The 22144-nt window shown below is 43.7% G+C and overlaps 1 protein-coding gene across 1 annotated transcript in view; it reads right to left on the minus strand.

The window, feature by feature from the left end:
- The window catches only part of PRKCH (protein kinase C eta), a 108131-nt gene that overhangs the window by 58144 nt on the left and 27843 nt on the right, over positions 1-22144 (minus strand). Inside the window, exons 3-8 of the mRNA XM_031605318.2 lie at positions 8063-8213; positions 7257-7291; positions 5815-5903; positions 3659-3788; positions 2699-2826; positions 442-585 (exon numbers count right to left, since the gene is read on the minus strand). Coding sequence (XP_031461178.2) covers positions 442-585; positions 2699-2826; positions 3659-3788; positions 5815-5903; positions 7257-7291; positions 8063-8213 — 677 coding nt within the window. The remainder of the gene's footprint in view (positions 1-441; positions 586-2698; positions 2827-3658; positions 3789-5814; positions 5904-7256; positions 7292-8062; positions 8214-22144) is intronic.

Genomic DNA, 22144 nt, shown 5'->3' on the forward strand with positions numbered 1-22144 from the left:
ATCCGTCTCAGTTCCCTCCTCAGTTATCAATTCCAAGTGCAATATTTTACACTGGCTTTGTGGCAAAGCAGAGAAACAAAACCCTAGTCTTGCTGTGTTCGAAACTACTGCCTTGGCTCTTTTAAAGGAAAAGTTTTCGTACACTCCAAGAAATGCTGCTAAAATTAGTGCCAATGCACACAGTTGTAGTGCTTGGTACGGGATATGGCATCTTTGGTTTTTGTATTAGTTTTATTTTGTGATAACCCATTCTTTACTTTGCTATCAGATTTCTTTATTTTCTCTTTTCTCCAGGCGTTCTCTAAGCAGCCTTGTCACACAGGGCTTAAAAAGCACAGCCCACTGGGCAACCTGCATGTCCCATAATGAAGTAATTTCACATACCTCAAAGCTTCTTAAACAAAAAACAGAGTATTTCCCCCCAAAGAGCCACAAACTCACCTTTCCAAAACTGCCTTTTCCCAACACACGAAGGAAGGTCAAGTCTTTGATCCCAAGTTTGCTCGCTGAACTTTCACTAACCCCGTTGTTATCTTTCAAGCTGCCTTTTCCCTGATGTCTCAAAGATGATCTTGAAGTCAGTTTCTGTGGAAAAGAGTAAGTAAATATCAATCTGCATAGAAATTTTACTTTGCCTCAGAGGTGATCACAGGTCAGCAATGTAGGCATGTAGGACCTGTTCAAATGCACTGCCAAGGCCACTGGAATGGAAAGTGTATGGGTACTGATGATACCCCACACAGCTGCTATGTGTGACCAGCCATCCTCATCAGTGTGCAGCAATGTGCTGAGACATCAGAACTGGTTCCTGACCCAAGCATTTTAAGCCATAAATTACCCCACAGCAGACCCAAGAGACAAGTCTGCCTCTCTCCAGCCTCACTCCCCATAAAAATAGGACTAGTGTGGAAAATAAAGTCTCCCAACAAACATCAGAGGAGGCCTACACCATTTCTGCAATATGAAAAGTGATGGTGAAATCTGGAATCCAAAAAGATTTCATCTGACTCCCTCGGGTTTCCACCTGATGTGAAACCTCTCACTAAAAGCCCATGGAGTTCAGTGGGATCCAAACCTCAAAGTATTTTTCTTTCCCACAGCTGTCTTCTTCCACTGCTGCACATTTAAATGAGTACTGTTCATATCCATGCTAGCAATGTTCACCTGCATTTTCAGCAACCACATCAGTTTTAGCATGCCTTTCTAGAGGTCATGTTCTTGCCCTATATGAAGACCAAATCAGCCTTCAGTATCCTCAGTTCTCAGCTTTCCATACTCAGTATGAGAAAACACAGAAATTGAAAACACTTTTGTTCCGTTTGTTAGTATGAACAAAGTCACAGGGACTTCTCGAGCTCCACCTTGTGATTACTCCGGTGTAATGCAAAGTTCTTCCATGCACAAGAACATCTGCCTTGCTGCTACGGGAATGGTAGCCACAGCTACACGCACAGCACCAAAAGCACTCAGGACAACATCCAACAAAACTCTCCAATTTAACCTCCTGAACACTAAACAAAGCCTTTAGCTTACATGTAATAAGAGGAGATTGTTTCTTGTTCTCATCTTCTTTTGCTGTACAGATTACATAAGCAGTGAATGTGAACAAGTGCTGAATTTCACAAAACTAAGATAACTGTGTAGGGACATCCTCACAACTCCAAGAATAAAGGAACCCTGAAGTGCTACAGCATGAAGAAGGAAAATAAGAAAGTCCAATTTTGTATGAACAAACTGAAGCCAAAAGGGGCAGCACAGCTTAATGAGCACACAATTTTGAGACAGAGTGATGTAGTCCATCAGTGGAGCAGACTCACATGATTAACCATGTCAGGCAAACATCTTTTCATTTTGAATTTACTTTTTTAAGTCAAATAAAAATGTCTAACATTTTACTAAGCGTTACTGGGGTCTCAAACAAACTCAAAACTGCTAGCAAAGAGTTTCATGGAAACTGACCTGCTATTAAACAACAGCTCTAGCTTCTAATATCGCATACAGACATTTTCTCTCAAGTTCTTATAGCTCCAGCAGCAATCTCACTAAGACTCTAGCTTGGACAGCAAAGATCAGAGATAATGATGTGTTGACAGTGATTCAGGTTTTAGCTGGGGAAACTGTGGTGAATAATGAAACAGTCTTGCCCCAAATTACTCAAAAACAAAAATAACAGCAACAAAGCTGTGAAGAGAATGCAGGCCTCTTGCTGAGCTCTTCTGTTGCTCTATCACAAGTAACACATACAGACAGTGCATTTGTGTTTGTGGAAAGGTTGAAGAAAGGCAAAGCATGAATTACACTGACCAGTGGAAATCATGATCAGTGGAAACACACTGACCATGGAGGAGTCAGTGGAGTCACACTGCTGTGAAATGTCAACAAAGTGACATTTATAGACTGATATAGAATCACAGAAGCACCGAGGTTGGAAAACACCTTGAAAATCATCTAGTCCAACCATCTACCTACCACCAGTATTTTCCCACTAAACCACGTAACACATCATGCCCCCCACCAGGGTAGAAGACATTCCTTTTCCAGAGGAAATTTTTGCCACAAGACCCAGAAAACAACAGTCTACTCATGCAGCCAACTGCCACTTGCTGTAACTGAAGTATCCAATTTCTTCTACACTCATACAAACTGGATTCCTTTGTAAATGTTTAAAAACAGAGGAGGAGAAAAGAAAAAGACTCACCGAATTTGGAGAAATGCTTCCTGGTTGCAGGCCCATGCACGCCAAGGTTTTAGCAAGCTCTGCTGAGTTCACCCCACAGTTTGGTGCCACATTTGCTTGACATCGGATGTGGACATTCATTTTACAGACTGACAGAGGTGATGGTAGTGGTGGAAAATAAAAGCAAAGAAACATTTAGATTAACTTAGGAGGCTTTAAACCTAAAAAAAATAACTTAGCAAAGGACTGTTCTGCTTCAGGAAATATACTGACCTCATTCTATAGTGGGCCTGAAAAAAGACTGTATTTTTGCCCCTGATTTAAGACTCAAGAGAATAACTTCCCAAAAGGCAGATATGCATACCCAAATTCTCCAAGTGGGGTGCTACGTTACCTGAAGCTATTCATAAGCTCAAATATGTTTGAGGTATATAAATGCCATTGAAGCTATGCCTGCCTATAAATTAGGATTTATAATGCTACAGAATTAGTATTAAACTTCCTTTGCATTTGCAGATATCTAATCTTAAGGTTATACTGTTCACTGGGTAAACAAAAACCTTCTTGCTCTCACTCAGAGACACACGTACACCCTCTTGTGGAAGATGAAGGCAAACGGAAATTGTTAGTTACCCATTTGATTTTACAGTTCAGATCACCAAAACAAAAACATGGATATGTTTTGTCATCAATTAACAGTGTGACAGAGTTAATCAACTTCCAAGTAAAGAGAAAACGCAGGAAGAAGTAATACTCATGAAAAAACAATTCAACAATACAAATTGACCAAAGCTGTGCTGAGAGTAAAAAATTTATGTCCTGGAAATCTGAGATGAACAAGTAGAGCAGTATTTCTGTAATTCTGGCAAAGATGCATATCTACTGCTTGGATCTCTCTAGATGGTTGCACAAATCAAGGCTACATCAAGACTCTAAAGTACACACATTTTGGTGAAAAGACTACAGTAAGATGATGCTCACTTTTACACTGTAGGCCTTGTCGCATAATTCCCCAAAGCAAGGAACCGCAGTGGTCACAGAACGTTGGGACTTTGTAGTTGTGGACACTGAACTTATGGGGAATGTTGATGCCAAACCTCTGTTCAGTCACCTGAGGCACAAGAAGAAAAGCAGAGATTTAAATATTCAAGTATACACATATACTGATGTTTGTTTACATATCAACATTTAACTGCAGAACTATGAAAATAAACCCAAACCAGAAAACATCCAAATCCATCACTTCACTGCTCTGGTTTACTTGCCTGGCAGTCCAGAATATCTGACAAAGCAGATTTTAAAAAGGGCAACCTACCCAATTTTACATTCTTACAACAAACTTCGAATTAGGAAGTGGAGATTACTTCATCACAAACCTATCATATTTAAGTGCCAAATACAAATTGCAGCTACAGCGCTTTGTAACCAACCAGTTTCCAAATAATGAACTTACATACTACATGCAAACATTTAACTTTATTTCCAACCATTGACTTCATAAGAACCACAGAATTATAAAATGGCTTGGATTGGAAGTGACCTTAAGGATCTTTGAGTTCCAACCCTCTGCCACAGGCAAGGCTACCAGCCTCCAGATCTGGTAACCAGGCTGCCCAGGGTCCCATCTGACCTGGTCTTGAACACCTCCAGGGACAGGGCATGCACAGCCTCTCCAGACAGCCTGTTCCAGCACCTCACCACTCCCTCTGTGAAGATCTTCCCCCTGACATCTAATCTTGACCTTTCCTCCTTGAGTTTAAAACCATTCCCTCTTGTCCTATCACTATCTACTTTCTATTTATTAGATTTAGCATGGAATAATCTTCCCACTTCCTCCTGAAGTTCTTATTTCTTTTCTCCTCTTCCTTGTTCATTTCAGACCCACATTTAGCTTCATTGCTTACTCTCCTTTCTAACCTTATATTTTTTCAACTGGGGATTGTTCTGATCTCGAGGACACCTTAGAAAATGTTACATCATCTGAAAGAACACATTCCCATTTAACCTCTTCATTACTTCCTAATTTGTGCTTCAACAAGCGAATGTTGGAAGAGTGACAAGGGGAACCCATGGCCTAACAATGCTTGAAAGGGCTACTGAGACAGTAAGTTTAAAGCAAGTGTTTCCTCCTCATTTCTGTCATCTTTTCAAGTAGCTTAATTAGAATCACAGAATCATTAAGGATGGAAAAGACCCCTATGATCACCTAGTTCAACCGTCAACCCACCCCCACCATGCCCAATAAACCACAACACTCAGCTATGTTATAAACCACTCACAATCCTATGAGATGGGTGACAAAACTCACCACTGAACTTGCACTTCAGCCTTAAGCATTTTAGATTACTTTCACCTGGTTTGGCGTGGGGTCACTTTAAGAAGCCAAGCTCAGCAGTTCCAAGAAGCAATGAGGAAAGGCAATCGCATGTATGTGCCACAAAGAAGGTTTCCACATGGGACATAATAGAACTATGTCCCCATTACAAACATTTCAATTGAATTTTCCTCAAAGAGTTATTAAACAATTTCCAATTATAGAAATGAGACACGCGATACACAGTGCAGTTCTAGGTAGGGACATCACTCCTGTTAAATACAGCCAAAACTAGCACACACACACACAAAACCAACCATCGGAAACACAAGTTATGCAAGGGTTTCTTTATTACAACATAAATAATTTTGTAGAGTAAAGGTATGATGCAATGACTAAATGGGCACTTTAAATTACAAGGGAAAAAAAAAGGCAAAACAAAGAGCAGTGGTTGGATTTTCAAGCCAGAGAAACCCACATTGAGAACCAGGTTCTAAATTTTGATGATGAAATCATGAAATCATGAAAATAAATTATCAAAGAAAATGGTTGTTTTGCTATATCTTGATGTCTTTGGATGAAGAATCTTCCTAAATTATATGCTAGCCCAACTAGTTAGTGGAATTAACAGAAGAACAACCAGATGATACTAACCTGCCTATTATAATGGTAGCGATGCACAGCCCTATCATTCTTCGTCAGTTTTAAATCCATGAATGAAGGAATACAGAATAAGTTTCATTATGGGAAAATGCCCAGCCACCCAGACAATCCTGAAGATTCACTAATGATGATGACTCAAAATAACAAACATCATTTTTACCTTGAGATCATTCTTGTTGGTATTGTTCTGGCACGTGCAAGCTGTAACAATGAGATGATGGCAGCGCTTGTGTACAACACAGGTGCACACTAGGAAATAAAAGAGGCATGCTGAGAAGAGCTGTCGAAAGACTTGGAACACATCAGAAATGGTTTCTTTAAGGATAAGTTATATCATCAGGACACAGTAAAAACATGAAAAATAATCAGGGTGGCTCAGAATTTCCAAAATCTCCTAACAGATATGGAGATTTATCTTCAACCCAAATCAACAGAGATTCTGCACCAGATCATTCGCAGCTGCCATAAAACATGGGTGATACACACAGAAACAACATTGTAAAATGAATCCAAACAACTGCCATTGCACATTATCACATGGTATTTCATACAACATACACAAATACAGATCAGAGATACCAGAAGTCATCCCTACATCTCAGTACCACAGTGCCTCTTCTGCTGTCAATTAGTTTGTTAGTAAGGCTCAGTGCAGTGCTGGATCTGGGATAACTGCAGCAGAATAGTGCTGTGTCTGGGCTAATCAGCTAGCCTTCATCAAGAGGGCTAATTAGCCCTAAAGTACAGCAGGGTTCTCTGCAGATCTGAAGCTGGCTCGGCTGGAACAAACTTGGGTTCCTCCACTCCATAACCCAACCTGCACTGCAGTCACCAGTAAGAGCCATAGCTGACAATGCAAGGAGGTTTTTCTAATGGGAACAATAAGTTGCAGATACATTTCAGAGTCCCACATTATTTTGTCTGTTGTTGATTCAAGCTTGCACTCATAAGGGTTTGAAAAGTAACATTCATTTTCACCCAGAGATTTTATGCAGGATAACTACGGCACAAGAAACAGACTGTGTTAAAAGGCCTGAATGACCATGCACCTGTGAAGAAAGTAGCTCTTCTTTCTTACCACAGAAAAATGGAAAGGAAGAACAATAATTAAGTGCAAATGAGGACCACAAACATCTACACAGCTACTTAGCCAAAACATGCATTCAGGCTGAAGTGTTGCACCAGGCCATGAAACTATCCTTTGAAGTCATATCCCTAATTTCACTTTGTTTAGCCACAAAGGGAGAGAAAGGAAGAAGGTGGACATTCAGAGTAACTGTGCCTCAGTACCAGTCAGACACTGCACTGAAGAGATGTTGGGTCTCAAATGCAGTCAGGCATTGAACATTTCAGGTGCAACTCAGTGGATCTGTGCAGGAGGAACACTGTGGGTGAAACACAGCAACCGGATCCCTGTATGTTTGCATGAACATGGGTATTACTCCTGCATGTACTCAAGCCAACAGCCTGACAGCTGCTCGGCTTCAGCTGGCTGGGGAAGAATATGAGTGGTGATTTCAGAGAGGCTTGTAAGCAGCAGCAGGGGGAGTACTCCTGAGAGCACAACTGACAGATGCAGAGTGCAGGAGCTGAGCACCTTACCTTGGCACTGGTATCCCTGTTTCCCAAACACGCCCCTGTTTAAAACAAAATATGAACATAATTTAACATCAGAAAGCCGGTCTACCTGTAAACCACTTAGAGAAGTGAGAGTCAAAAGACAAGAGGATCCCAAATGACCAGATCCCTGGGCTAAAACTGCTCAGCAATAATGGTGCAATTCAGTATGGGCCCGCGTGACCACAGCAAAGCATTGTAAGGGCCAGAGCTCAGTGCAATGCTGTCACTGTCCATTTATTCCTCACATTCCCCCTTACTCTAACTTCTAAAATACTCTATTACAACACCCATCACACTTATTTAAACTGATCCCAACAGCCCACACGCTGTTATTCTCTCTCCCACTTCACACTCTTTCGAGACATATAAGTTCTTCTTCCTGCTCTGCCTACTCCCCCTCAAATACCATCCCACACCTTACACCTTTACCGACTTTTCTGTTCTCTGGCATTTTCACTAGTTTTTCAAGCTCAAAACTCTTTTTCTCTCTGTATTCTCAAGTAAGCAGAGCTTACTTCTTTCCTGAAATAACATCTGCACATACAGGCGAGGAACACTGTCCTGTCTCCACACTCTCCCTGTTGGCTTTCAGCAACCAACCTAGACATCAGCTCTGGCCTCTCTGCAGAAGACTCTGGTTTGCAGTGTAAATGTACCCTGCCAATCCTAGTGGGCAGGGGGAGTCACTTTTGTAACCCTTGATGAGTTCAGCATCTGGAGTGGCATGTCCATCCCCAGACTATGAAAGGATGGGAAAGTCTGCACCACCACTATCGATCCATTCTTACCAGATGAACTCCTTGCAGTGTGAGCAGTAGGTTGGCTGTCGCAGGTACGTAGCCATGAATTTGTGCCCATTCACCTGATGCACTCGCCTTCGCATGGCCCGCTGGCGCTTCCGAGTGAGGTTCTTAAAAATGCGATCCCTCTGGAGGGTCCCTATGCGAGAAAAAGCAACAAAGGTTTAGTGCCATCATGCATAATTGTCACCACAATTGAAAATTACATTCTTCATTTAGAAATAACTGCATCTTCCCACCTTTCTCTCCCTCCTCTCCCTGTTGAGGCATGCCACCAACCTATTGATTCATAAGGTATAAACAGACCAGAAGCTCAAGGCTAATGAGTTATCAACACCCACAGCTCTTCAGGTAATAACTTCTGAAAATCTAACTGCATGCAACAGATTGACCAGCTCTACAGGGCAGTGCTGAGCCAAAGCAAGCACTGTTGGTGCTCACACACCTTCAGTACCTTCATGCTGTGCTCCTGTATCACCATGTGTTGTGTAGTATGTGCCATTCTCCTCTTTCTCTAGAGAGTTTGTTTCCCAAAGGGTAGACAATATTTTATAGTTCTAGAGAGCAAGACCACAGGAGCTGTAAGCATTTAAGAACTCCATCATCTCAAAATTGATTTTTATTTTTTTTTTTGGACAAGGTTTAGGTAAACTGCATCATAGTTTCCAAGTAAAGCTCAAGTTTTTACATAAAACAAGTCCCTCTTAAAACACAAGGCTGAGCCCTCAATTAAGAAAGTCATTCTCATACAGCAGAGACATCTTGAAAATCGAAGCTTAAAAACCATCTGGCTTATTGGACCCTTGTGCAGACCAGTCAGACTCATCTGAGTGTCCCAGATCAAAGCCTCATCTGGGCCACACTTGCCTCAGAAGAAAGAAATGAAATTCAGTTTTCAAGTTAGTTGCATTCCAAGAGATAGGCTCAGGCCCCGCTAACAAGTGCATCTTGAGAACACAAGCTGGGGTCTGGCTGCAGGACTCCTGCTTCAAGGGCAAGGTGTTACAGGACAAAAGCCAGCTACTGCCAAACCCATCTGCAGAGATATAAGGGCACAGGAAGAGGCAGGCGGTCTGAAAACTTCCCAGCCCTCTGATCATCCCAGAGATGCTGAGCAGCAGCAGTACCCAAACACAGCTGTTACCCTACCACTTCATCTACCCACTAAAAGGGGGCAGAGCATTTCCCTGCTTTCAACTGGCTTTGTTGATGAACCACTAAAAAAAAACAACAAAACAAAAAAACCTGTCAGCCCAATCAAGGCTTGAAGTGTAGGAATCCCACATCACAGGCATATTTCCTGGTCCTTTTTGTAAGAGTGAAGATAAGGGAAGCCATCCCAGCACTGCACAACCCAGCCACTTCAAAGGGATGCAACACACATGATGTATTCCTCTCAGTATTCTTGCCACACAGGTTTCGAAGCAAAACCAACCATAAAGCCGACTTTTTTCTGCTGCATTCTCCCAGCCATTCCAGCACGTGTCCCTTCCCTTCCACAGGCACTAATGGGAAACTTCAGACCTGATGACATAACTGTGACACGGAGGTCAGCCCGTAAGACAGCTTACATTTATTTTTAAAATGGAAGCACACTATAAATTAGGATTTTCTCATGAAAACAGAAAAAGGATGTGGTATGGCTGATTCAAGCACTTAAAAGAAACATGCCTTTTTCACTGCTGAGCTTCAAGCAGTTGCTCAGAGACACGGGTGTAGAAAAGCCTGCCCTTTTAGGAAGTGCTTAAATACGTATTTAATTCTCACTGAAGTCAACAGAACTCAGGGGACCACAGGAAGTGCCAGACTGAATCAGAACATCGGTCCATCTCGTTCAGCATCCTGTCTGTCAGCGGGCAACCAGAAACACATGACAGCAAGATGGAGGAACCCTGCAGCTGTGAGGCAATTTGCCTCTTTCCCCCGCACAAGATGTCATTTTCATCTCCTGAAGTGAGAGCTGACGTGCGGTGGTTTAATATCCCTTCCCAACATTCAATCATCATTGCACAATTTCAATAGCCTTGTTATCTGCCCTAGGAAACACGACGAGGTCAACCAGTTCATCTCTCTTCCCTGAGAGATAAAGAGCCAGCTCCTTCACTGAGCCCAAGCTTCACGTGAGAGAACAAAAATAAAAATGAAATTTCCTTGTATTATTTTGGAATTTGCCACCTTTAAATGCAAGGGAACATCTCCTTGATCTAGGTGTAAGCATAAACATAAGAGCTTTTCTGAATTAAAGCCACAAACCTCAGTTGGCAAAATCCCCAGGCTTGGAGTTCAGAACATACCAACTTCCAAAAGTGAAGAGGAGTGTTTGTGTGTGTGCTGGGCACGTAAACAAATCACCTAAAGAATCAGCCCAGCCTTCAGCTTGGTTCATACCACTGCTCCATTAGGAGCCCAGCAGCTCTTGCTCTTAGGATCAAATCTCCCATTTACCAGAGTTTAAGAGAACATGTTCCCCATTTCGCTCATGTTGTCACTGCCTGCGCTGGTGAATCACAAACCAGGCCTGTCCTGAGCCTCCTCTTGGCCAATCCATCCACCAATACATTATGCAGTGCTACAGCTTCCAACTTACAGACACACATTAGATGGGAATACCCTTCCCAACTATCCAAATGAAGACATCTTAGCTATTGTTTTTTGAACTAACATACAGTGCAATACGATCCTACGATTCACTGTTCATTAAAACGCATGCCGTGAGTTAATTGAGTTTTGGTGGGTTGGTTTTGTTTTTTAAGAACTTTTTTTTTTTTCCTAAACACCATTATGTATATCATTAATATTTAAAGCATTCCTCAGATTTCACATTTTCCCACACTATACTGCTGTAGCATGTATCAACTTCTTCATATGCTGCACATCTTATAGGTAATCCTTGCCCATGCTTACATCCACTTCACATTAAATTCTAACAAATCTAAGCTTTGCAGGGCCTGCAGAGTTTCTAGCATGCAACCAACCCCTCCGGTTAACTGCTCTCCCATTTCCTGATGCTTCTTGGAGTGAAAATGGGTGGGATTGCCCTCGTGGAGGTGGAGACCATCTATCGTATGATCTGACTGATCCAAATACACAGCCACGTCCTACAGAACAAATCTCCAGCAATTCCATGAACCACACCACAGAATGTGTGAGCCCATCCCTCTGACATCAAGGCAGAGTGATTTGGAGATGGTGGAGCACACCGCTCTCAAACACACCTTCTTGCTAGCAGCCAGCCCTCACCAAGCAGTGAATCCTCAGCCTGCCCTCAGACAGGACGGCCAACACAGCAGCAGTCCCCACACTGGTAGTGTCATGGGACATGATGTCAGTGCAGAAGTTTTCCTGTTCATGTTCTGCGTTCTGGAGAGTTTCCCACAGAATTTGTGTTTTCTTCCTGTGTGTGGACAGCATTTTACAGAACAAAGCTGTTCCAGACCACTTTAGAAGACACAGGCAGCCGAAAACCTCTAATTTCTGGTAAAGCACCAAACCAACGGTTCAGATGTCCAAATACTGCTATAAAAACAAGCAAGTAATTTTACCCAGTGATGGGAGCTGTCTGCATTCATGGTTAAATTTAGATATCTGTAACTATAGGGTATTTACTATGCCTAGCCAGGTGAAAAAGCAACCACAAAGTTAAATACTTCTATTTCCCCCCTCTCCACTTGTGCCTAACACACGCTCATGCCAGCAGCAGACATCTGCACACATTGGCTCCTGGCAGTAGTTACCTGCCCCTGCCTTCCCAGCCAGAGACTGGGAGACGTCCCCCTCTGTCTCTCCATGCAGACCCTTCGGACAATGAAACATAACCACTGCATCAGCTATTTATCCATACTACTGAATGCCATTACCCATCGCTCCGTCCAGTGAGCAGCCCTGGCCAGAGCTCAGCTCCTGACAGGGGAAGGACAAAGCAAGCTCTGCTGGAGAGAATTCACTCCTTTACAAATCTTTGTAGAACAGTAGTTTTCATTTTAATTATTTTATCTTAAGGGTTTTTTTCTAGTTTAGCTCTCATGGTGGTGTTGTAACCGCAGCAGCGAGGGAAAGCTGCACCCTGCAGTAGCTGAAGCCCTGATGCCTGACAGAGCTCATCTAGCAGAGCCTGACCTCGCTGCTGCCATAACCACACGGGTGAAGGTCACCCAGGCACATCCTAGCAGCAAGTAGTACTGGGGGTTTTAGGAAAAGAACACAAAAAACAGATGAAGTAAATGGAAGGCGGAGGGGCAACATGCACCTTTCCAGCAGTGCTGCAAGAGCTCTCTCAATATGTACCTAAAGCAGGCTTTTTCACATTGACTGAAAATAAACATAGGTTAAACCAAGGTGTTTATTTTCCAAGCCAGAAAACATCCTATCTTATGAACAAATCCCTTATGAAGATTCGATATCATTTAACCAGGAGTTATGGTTATCATCATAATCTCATGGATAGTCAAAACCACAGAAAGCCTTTCTAATTAGAACCTTATAAACACAGTACAGCATCAAAGAGTCTGACAGCCCAGTTCTGAAATAGGAAAACTATTTAAAAGCTATGACCTAAAGCTGTATTTTCATTGCTGACTGTTCTGCTTCCCCAGTGTACTCACTACAGATTGAAAATCTTTCTTTTTTACAGATGTTCAGAGTTTTCATTTCAAGAATTACTTGAACACAAGAACCTGACAAAGGCAGACAGCCACATCCACACAGAACTTGATAACTACTTTTGATTTCTCTTGCACTTCACAACCATCCAAGCTTCTGTCCTGCAGTTTCTGGCAGTTTGTGCACAAGAACAGAGATTAGTTCAAATCCCAGTTGAGATTTATTGCAAAGCAGACACATGGCACATCAAACAGAGGTTGGGACTTATGTTTGAACCAGCTGCTGCTGCTTCCTCCTCTGAAAGTGGGAGACATTTGGTTCAAAGACCAAAGAACTAGCTGGTGATAACAGGACTGGGCTGCCTTTTACCAACATTACCCAGAAAGGCCATTTTAATGGGCAGTTCATCTTTTAAGATGCCAACTAGTAACTACTATCCTAAAGAACAAGGAGGAATAATGATGCTCTGACTCTCCAGAATAGCAGTTTTCCCATCCACAGAACAGAATTCTCAGCAGTTTTGGAGATGCACAAAATGTGAAATCATCCTTGCCCCAATCAGAGCACCAAATCACATGAATTCTGCAGTCAAGGCAAGCAAGGCCTTTGTCTCTCATGCACATGCTGAAGTAGGGCAAACCCTCCTTCCTTCCCTGCCAGGCTAAGGACATAAACTCATCTCAGCTCTAAGCAGTCAGTAGTATTTGAGCACGAGGCTGAATGATGATGGCTGCGTGCAGCAGCAGGGAGAACAAGATCAACAAAGTTCAGTCAGTGTTAGCAAGCATGACAGCATTCAGCTACTGCTATAAATCCCTCTACAAGCTTATTTCTAGAATGATAAAGAATGCCAAAGCCCTGGTGCCAGCAGGTGAGGAAGAGATCACAATGCTAAGCAGACACACCTCAAGCACTAAGTGCTAAGGATGCAGGAGGAACAGCTGCTTTTTATGTTTGCATAAGTACTGTGAGAACACCAGAAGGAAGAAGGCAGCTTGAGAAACTTAAAGCTACCAGCAAGAGCGTATGCTGCTGCCATGTGAGAGTCTACAGACCGACTGTGAATTCTACACAGGTTATTTTGCATAGTATTTTATCAAGATTGCCATGAAGCTTTTCAAACGTTCCCCACATCTGCTTTTACAAGTCCTTTCTGGGATTTACTTTTTTTTTTTTTAGTAAGCCTTCTTACGGTTGTTGACAGTTATAAAGAAAGCACTGCAGTACATTGTGCAAAGCTGGAAAGTATGGATAAAAAGGTTTCTTCATTCATTTCTGCAGTGAGTATGGAAGTATGAAGAATAATAAAAGATTCAATTGAACATGAACAACCTCACGCCACAGAAGACCGGGTTCTGAAAGGGAAATTACTGCATGCCAGCTAGCCTGTATTTGATGGGACAGCCATTTCTCCATGCTTCCCTCTCCCATCTCTTTACAGCCACACCACTGTGAGAGAAGGAAAAGGACGGCTCCATTTTCCATCCTGTGTGTGTTTCTCTGCCAGCAGTGAGAGATGCTTTCCTTACGTTCATTTTTATCATTCCATCTCTGCAAGTTTTTGCATTAGTTTGGGAATATTAACCTCACGATACTCTTCTGAAAGAGACACCAGGCTGGAATGATAACATGCCTGAACGTGCACCAAGAGAAGATGCCAGGTAAGGAGGTTTTTATTTTGTATTAAAGGAGAAGCCCAAGAGAGCAGGCATCTGGAATACTGATCTGAGCCCTTCAGAACCACACAGAGACCATAAATGGAAGGCCAGTTCGTACCTGTGCCTGTACCCAGCAGGAGGCATGCAATACCCACATGCTTTGGAAAAGCAGGGTAGATCAGCTGGTTCACATCAAGCCATGGGGTAGATAGGAGTTTCCCTCTGGATCTCCCAGCTGCTGCTGGGTTGGGTGAACACACAGCAGCCCCAGCACCGCTACCTGCTCACCATGGGTTCCCCCACCCAGTGGCTCTGAGATGCCAGCACAGCCCCGTGTGCCACCATAGCTCCATCCTGCCATGCTGAGCTGTGTTAGAGGAAGACAACAACAGAGAAAAGCCCTCTGTGATTAAAAAACAAATAAAAATTAGGTTGAACTCCACGAACAGCAAGCAATAGCCAGTAATGTCTGCTTTGCAGGCAGGGCACTACATTTGCTGGCTGAACAGCCAGCAGTGGGCCCAGGTGGCCAAGAAGGCCAATGGCATCCCAGCTGGTATCAGAAATACTGTAGTCAGAAGGACTAGGGATGTGATTGTCCTTCTGTACTTGGCTGCAGCTCAAGATCCATATTCAGTTTCAGGCCCCTCACTACAAGAGGGACATTGAGGTATGGAGTGTGTCCAGAGAAAGGCAACACAGCTTTGAAGGGTCTGGAGCACAAGAGCACTCCTTCAGGAGGAGGAGCAGCTGAGGGAATGGAGATTATATTGTCTGGAAGAGGCTCATGGGAGACCTTATCAGTCTTTACAATTCCCTGAAAGGAGGTTGTGGTGAGGTGGGAGTCAGCCTCTTCTCCCACATAACAGCAGTAGGAAGAGAGGAATGGCTTTAAGTTGTGCCAGGGAAGGCTCAGGTTGGATATTAGGAAAAATTTATTTTCTGAAAGAGTGGTGATGCAGTGGCACAGGCTGCCCAGGTGGTGGAGTGTCTGGAGGTGTTCAAGACCTGTGAAGATGTGGCACTGAGGGACGTGGGCAGTGGGCATGAACAAGATGATCTTAGAGGTCTTTTCCAGCCTTAATGATCCTATGATCTGCTTGCAGCCTCAGCTTTACCAGAAGATAGGGAAAATCTTCCCCTTCACTTGAAGACATGCAAATACTTCTAGTAGCGTGGTATTTCTTACTGCATTACTCACTAAAGACTTAACAAACCAATTCCTCTCTCCCCTCCCCTCATCACTTATACTCATTATTATTTCCTCCTGCTTAAGCAAGTGAATTTCCATTGTAAAGCTTCCTCTTAGTCCTTCTCACCTATTAAACTGAAGAGAAACTTACTGAGATGCGATTTACTAAGAAAGGAAGCCATTTAAGCATATTATTCGTTAAAAACAGGAAAATAAAACTAACAAAGCAACTTTGATCTCTTCCACAATTAACTCATTCACCAGAAGCCCACAGTGTTAGAAGATTTCAAACTACGCTGTGCTGGTGAAGAGCACGAGTAGAACCCATGCAGTGACAGCACTTACAGGTCAAAGTTAGCAGCTCTTGTGCAAAATCCTTGAGAAACACATAATTGGCACGCTGGGCAAGCAGCAGGGAGATCCTGAACTTTCCCCTCATCCTGACGCCCCAGGGCTTGCATGTGTTGTAACAACCAGCAACTCCTGCTCATGGGCAGCTCCACAGCAGGATTACAACATGCTACCAGGATGCCATACCTACGCAGCATGGCACGTGCTCTGAGATGCACCTATTTTTAAACAGATGCAGTTTAAAGCTACTTTTAGGTAGATGCTCTAGGGACATCATTCTTCAGGGCTACGTGATCAGCTTCTGGATGAAAGTCAGCCAATCGTACTGAAACAAGAATGGTTTTACACTCAAGTAAGTTTGCTTAAAATTCACTTATTACTATTTAGGCTATGCAACTTTTCCAGAGGGATGCAGGCTGAACATCAGCCTCGAAGAGGGACACCAGAAAGATATTCTTTATGTAACATGAGACAAAATGCATAATGAAGCTGGGATGAACACAAAGCTGCTGCAGCGGCTTGTATCCAGAAGGACCCAACATCTTGCAGCAATCTCACAAATTGCAACCACATTATTCAACATCCCTGGGATAAAACCTCAAGTTTCCTTACTAAGGGCGCTGCACCTTTCATCAGGAAAGCAGAACGTAACCAAAAGCACAACTGGAAACTAGACAGGAAGGAATTAACTGGGAAAGTTAACTAAGTCAGACAAATTAAACACTCCCCCTGTTCTGCTGCTTGAGCTGCCAACTGCTGTTGTGCAACAGCCATCTCCAGTGCCTCAGCCTTTCCCAAGCCCTTGCTTGGGCTTTGGCTTTGTACTGGTGCACAAGGATGACCAACACCTGAATCACCACCTCCGTGCAACAGCTGGATCCTCCCGGCCAACTGGTCACCCTATGGCTGGGCGGACCCTGCCCAAGCTTTGTGGCCACATGCTCAGCTCTGATTGCACCGCCGATCCTTGCTGCTCTCAAGATTTCCATATGGCAGCTTGCTAATAAGTTCCCGAATTGCAACAACCTGAAGAAGTGGCTTGTTTACCATGTTGCTCTCCCACGCAGATTCCCACACACCATGGGCTGAGCGAAACGCTGCCACAGAGAAGCACTTGTTAAAAATAATAATAATAATAATAAATTCAGCCTCTTGTATTCCAAGCTTGCTGCTGCCACAAAGATATTTGTCAAAAGGCAGCACCTCTTCTCATCAAGATGACGACAGTAGTGTTGCAAGGAAAATACCTAACCTCTTCCCCAGCTCCTCCCCAATAGGGTTTTCATGCTGCAATACATATTTTTCCATTTCTGAGACACATTTCCGAGATTTCAAATGCAGATGTCCCAAATCCATGCAAATACAGCTTCTAAAAATGCCAGATGCTACATGTTGAGGGAGTTGCTCGCATTGGCTCAAGATCTCTTTCTATGCAAGGAAAGGAGACGCTCAGGGTCAGGCTGGACCAGGCTCTTAGCACCCTGATTAAGCTGTAGGTGTCCTGCTCATTGCAGAGGTGCTGGACTAGAAGACCTTTAAAGACCCTTCCAACTCAAACAACTCCATGATTCTAAGGACCTGGCAGGTTTCACCAGCCCCATACCATCCACCAGCACCACCAACCAATTTGATTTTCCTTCCATTGCTGCTCCTGCCTCTCCAAGGGCTCTCCCGTCTCACCCCTCTCAGTCACAGGCATTCAATTCAGAGGTGGGTGAAGAGGATCAAAGTCACCTTCTCTGTCAGCTTGTGATAAACACCTCAGTCTGCAGCTCCCCTCCTCTTTCTCCCAGTGCCTCCATGGAGAAGAATCACGTGGAGAGGAAATTTGTTTAGGCTCAAAAGAAACAGGATGAAAGTCAGAATGCAATGTAATACTCACAACAATGCACTTACACTGATTTAAGCAGCTCCCCGCCTCATTCTACAGTCACTTCTCAGCTTGATTAATACCCAAATCTGGTTCACTGTGCACCCCACAAACAGCTGTGCTGGCACAGTGTGAGGTGTGAAAACAAGCTGGAAGGAAAATCAGCCAGATTTCATTGTGCTTTCTGTAGGATCTGCGTCACTAACAGCCAGCGCAACTGAGCTGCATGATTGCCCTGATGTGCAACATACCATCAGCTCTTTGGATGGGATATTGGTGCCTCTCTGAAGGATTTGTTTTTCTTGCCTTATCAACATTTGGAGGTGAAACACAGGACCTCAAATAATGCAAAGTAAAAACGTGTGCAGGACCAGACAGGGGGCCCAGATAATTCACCACTGTCTTAAGGGCGATGAGCTGTGCATGATGCAGATGAAATGTCTTTCTGCCTTTGGCTGGTCTGCAATCAGAGCCTGCATCATGAACATATAGGAAGGCCAAACTTCAGATACAAATTCAAGCATTTCCTTGCATTTTAGGGTTTCAGTTTGTAACCTTAGCAATGAAAAGGTTTTCGTTTTTAAGATGATCTCTAGTTTTCTAATGAAACAAAAGCATCACTAAGAACAAGTTCACATCCACTGAAAGTACAGCAGTTTTCCCCCCTGCTCCCCATCTCTGGCCTTGGGCACACAGCACTGATGACAGAGGGACACACTGGCTCAACAAGTTTCACAGCTAGACGGCAGAAAAGAGCTGAGATTCTGGCATAAAAACTGCTCCAGATTCTAGCTACAAACAGGCTCAGCTGGTCTCAGCACTTTTACTGCTGCCTTTCCTTGTCCCTCAAGCTCTTGTCCTTACTCTCCTCTTCCCACCCCTTGCAAAAGTTCTTCCAGAAGGGTTGCCATCTTAATTCAGAACACAAAGTGAAGAGTAGAGAAGACAGGAAAGATGATGTTTAAATACTGGAGGAAGTCTGGACACATATAGAGTCGCACGTAGGTGGTACACCTTGCATGTAGGTGGTACACCTATATCCACCTTCCATCCTACCCCATCCACCTTCCGACCTTGAGTTTTGTACCAAGCAGCCTGTCCCAGAAACCCTCCTTTCCAAAGGATTGTGAGAAAAATCCTCAAGCCTTGCACAGAATCACTTATCTATAGATACATGTGTCCTGGCAGCACAGTGGCAGCCAGCACAGGGCTGCTGCCGTCATCCCCGGCCATGGAATCACAATCCCAACCTCCAGCAGCTTTGTGCTCTGCTCCTTTCAGCTCACATCTGCCACTCTGCTTCACTAGACTACAAACACCCACTCCAACGCGCTGATGTCCTCCAAGGCCAAGCAGATAGGTTTAAGCTCCTCTGGGAACTAACGTCACTTCTTCCAGGAATCACATTAAAATAAAGCAAAATAAAATCTTTGCCCTTCGTCACAGCCAGGAACTGAAATCCCAGAGCAGGTTGCAAGCTTGCATATTTATATCTAGGTTTCAGAGCCTAGACAAAACACAGCCTGCTGAGGAAGTAAAGTTAACCCTAATATTGCTGTTTATGGTACTTTTGCAGTGTCTGAATATCTATGTAATTGGCAGATTTTGGCAAGCTAACAAAAAACCTCTCAGAGGCTTGAGATTTAATGCCATGGCTGTGGAGCAAATCAATCATGTTCCAGGACATGAAGGTGCTCCTGTGATCACACAGTGGGCTGCTTACCTCCTGCCTCTGCATTCAAGCTCCTCTGTAACATCAAGCAAAGCTCTTTATTTCCCAGAGTGTAGACCTTCCCACAGTCAAGACAAAGCAGACGTGTTCCACCTTAGTGAAGATGTCAAACAATCACTTCCAATAATAGTATTTTGTAGTCCAAATGCTGTTTTTCAGAATATTCAGAGGCACTTCGTTTTGAACAGCACCTCCAAATTGTCTTTCATAGAATCATAGAATTGCTCAGGTTGGAAAAGGCCTTAAAGATCATCGAGTCCAACCACAATCTGACCAAACTACCCTTACTCTAAAAACCCTTCACTAAATCATGTCCCTGAGCACCACATCCAAACGGTTCTTAAACACACTCAGGGATGGTGATTCAACCACCTCCCTGGGAAGCCCCGGCTTTCACATTCTCTCCTTGGATCTTTAATGTTGCTGAAAAGCTTTAAGGTCCGAGTGCTTCACTCATGGGATTGTCTTGTACTTGTTACCCTGACAGATGCCTTCTGGCAAGGCTGAGGTTGTCCTGTGTCCCATACAGAAATGCTCAGCATTGGTGGATGATGCTCCTGGTCTCTGTAAGAACAGAGTCCTCTCAGGGGTGCCCTCTGGGTGGACTTTTCCCCCCTAGGGCTCAGTGTTGTTCTGATCTGTTTCCATCTGGAAGAGTAGAGCTGAGCCAACACCAAGCACATCTGGAAACCCCTTGTCTGCAGCACGCATGTATGTGACCAGTGTAAAGCAATCAGATATTGGGGAAAAAAAACTACAAGGGTATAGAAAAGCACCTCCCTGCTGCTCTGTCACACAAGACTCTGGGCTAGGAAAGGGCTCTATATTTTCAGACTGTGTGCCTGAAACAGCAAAACACTTTTTTTATCCTGCCTTGCACTGATACTGCCTGCTTAGATCAGGAGGTTCTCTGTGCAGCGTCTAATATGTGCCTTGAAATTGTCCAGTTTGAGCTAGTAACTCAAGAAGAGCGGCTCAACACACTGGAGGCTGAGATCAGGACTGTTTCCAGTCTTGGTTCCTACTTTCAAATAATTATTTCCTTTCCTTTAAAAAGCAACGTGAAAACAGACTTTACTGCAGTTCACAAACGACCAGTACACATCTTTCTTTCCTCCCTCTTGTGCAAGAAGCTAATAATGCACCTGCAAAAGGAGTTTGGCATGGCTGAGGAGCCACACTTCAGCACACAGCAAAGACTTAGCACAAAGGCAGCATCGTTTCAGACTTCAAGGCTGCAGGTCTTACTGGTGCCCGCCTGAGGAAATACTATTTCTTAAAACCATTTAACACTAGGAAAGCATGTTCTGAGACAAACAACAGCAAAAGACAAAGCGCACTGTGCTTGAGAACAAATCCTCCCAAGTGCACCACGTGAGAGCCACAAACTAAAGAAACATTTCCTGCTTCAGAGGCAGGTTTGGGCTCCCGTGCTGCCACAAAGCCTATCCACATTAAGCATTTAGCAATGGGTGCTATATCTGCTCTACCATGTCACTCGGCTCTTCAATATTCTCTTTGTTCTATTTCTTGCCCAGAACTCAAATTTATCTTAATCTTTCCTGACACTGGAAAGAAAAAGAAAAAAAAACCAACCATAACTTCCTCACATCTCTGAAATTAAAATTGAACTTCACACCAGGATTATCACTTTGAGTGGCAACATCAAAAAGAGAAAAGACAAACGATAACAGTTTGAAACACTAAAATAGAAGCACTTCATTTTCTGTGGAGTTTGCTTCATTCATTAATTCAGCCAAATAATTGCTTTGTCTTTATTTCATTAGCTTTGCTCAAAATAGCAAACAGCAAGAGCGGTGGCAAACAGAGGGCAGAGCATCACAAGCTGCAGGCAGAGCTCCTCCATTCTCCAGGCACCCAGCCTGGCCTTGCTGCACCAAAGCACAGCCACACAAGTAGCAATGCTAACTTCTCACCCATGTCCAGAAGCACAAACAGCGTAAGCCGTTCACTTGCAATCACTGCACAACCCCAGCCCACCCCCACCTTGCCCACATCCCTCAGTGCCACATCTCCATGGTTCTTGAACACCTCCAGGGACGGTGACTCCACCACTCCCCGGGCAGCTGTGCCACTGCATCACCACTCCTGAGAGTTATTTTTCATAATATCCAACCTTCAGAAAGATCTGAGGATGAAGTAATAGCACGAGCACTAACAGACAGTCACTAACACAGTGCTGGATTCTAAAACAAGTAAAGAAACACAAAAGGTAAAGAAACCCAAATAACCTCATCCCTGCCTCCTTCGGGACATCCTCCCCAGAGCAGAGCCAGGCCCAGCTGGACACCCGGAGATGGGATTCCAAACACAGCACTGCCCCCTCTATCCATGCCAAAATACTTCAGGAGGCAGTGACAGATGGGCACATAAGAATTTACAGAGGACTAATCTGTAAATCTGTGCCAACGGTACCTTTTCTATAGCACACATCTTCAGACTGCATGAATACTTCTTTCAGATATACTGCATGCAGTCACAGAAGCACCATCCTTCTCTGCTCTTGTTAGAGATAAAGTAGAACCAAATTAAATTTTTGGCCAGAAGATCTATCCATCAAACAGAAAACAACCACTCCCAAAGCCAAGTAAAGTACAAGCTGCCAAAACCACCAGGACCATCTATTTTGGGTAAGTTTTCCAGGACA

Source organism: Phasianus colchicus, chromosome 5 (assembly GCF_987193195.1).
Source record: "Phasianus colchicus chromosome 5, bPhaCol1.hap1.1, whole genome shotgun sequence".
NCBI classification, from domain to species: Eukaryota; Metazoa; Chordata; class Aves; order Galliformes; family Phasianidae; genus Phasianus; species Phasianus colchicus.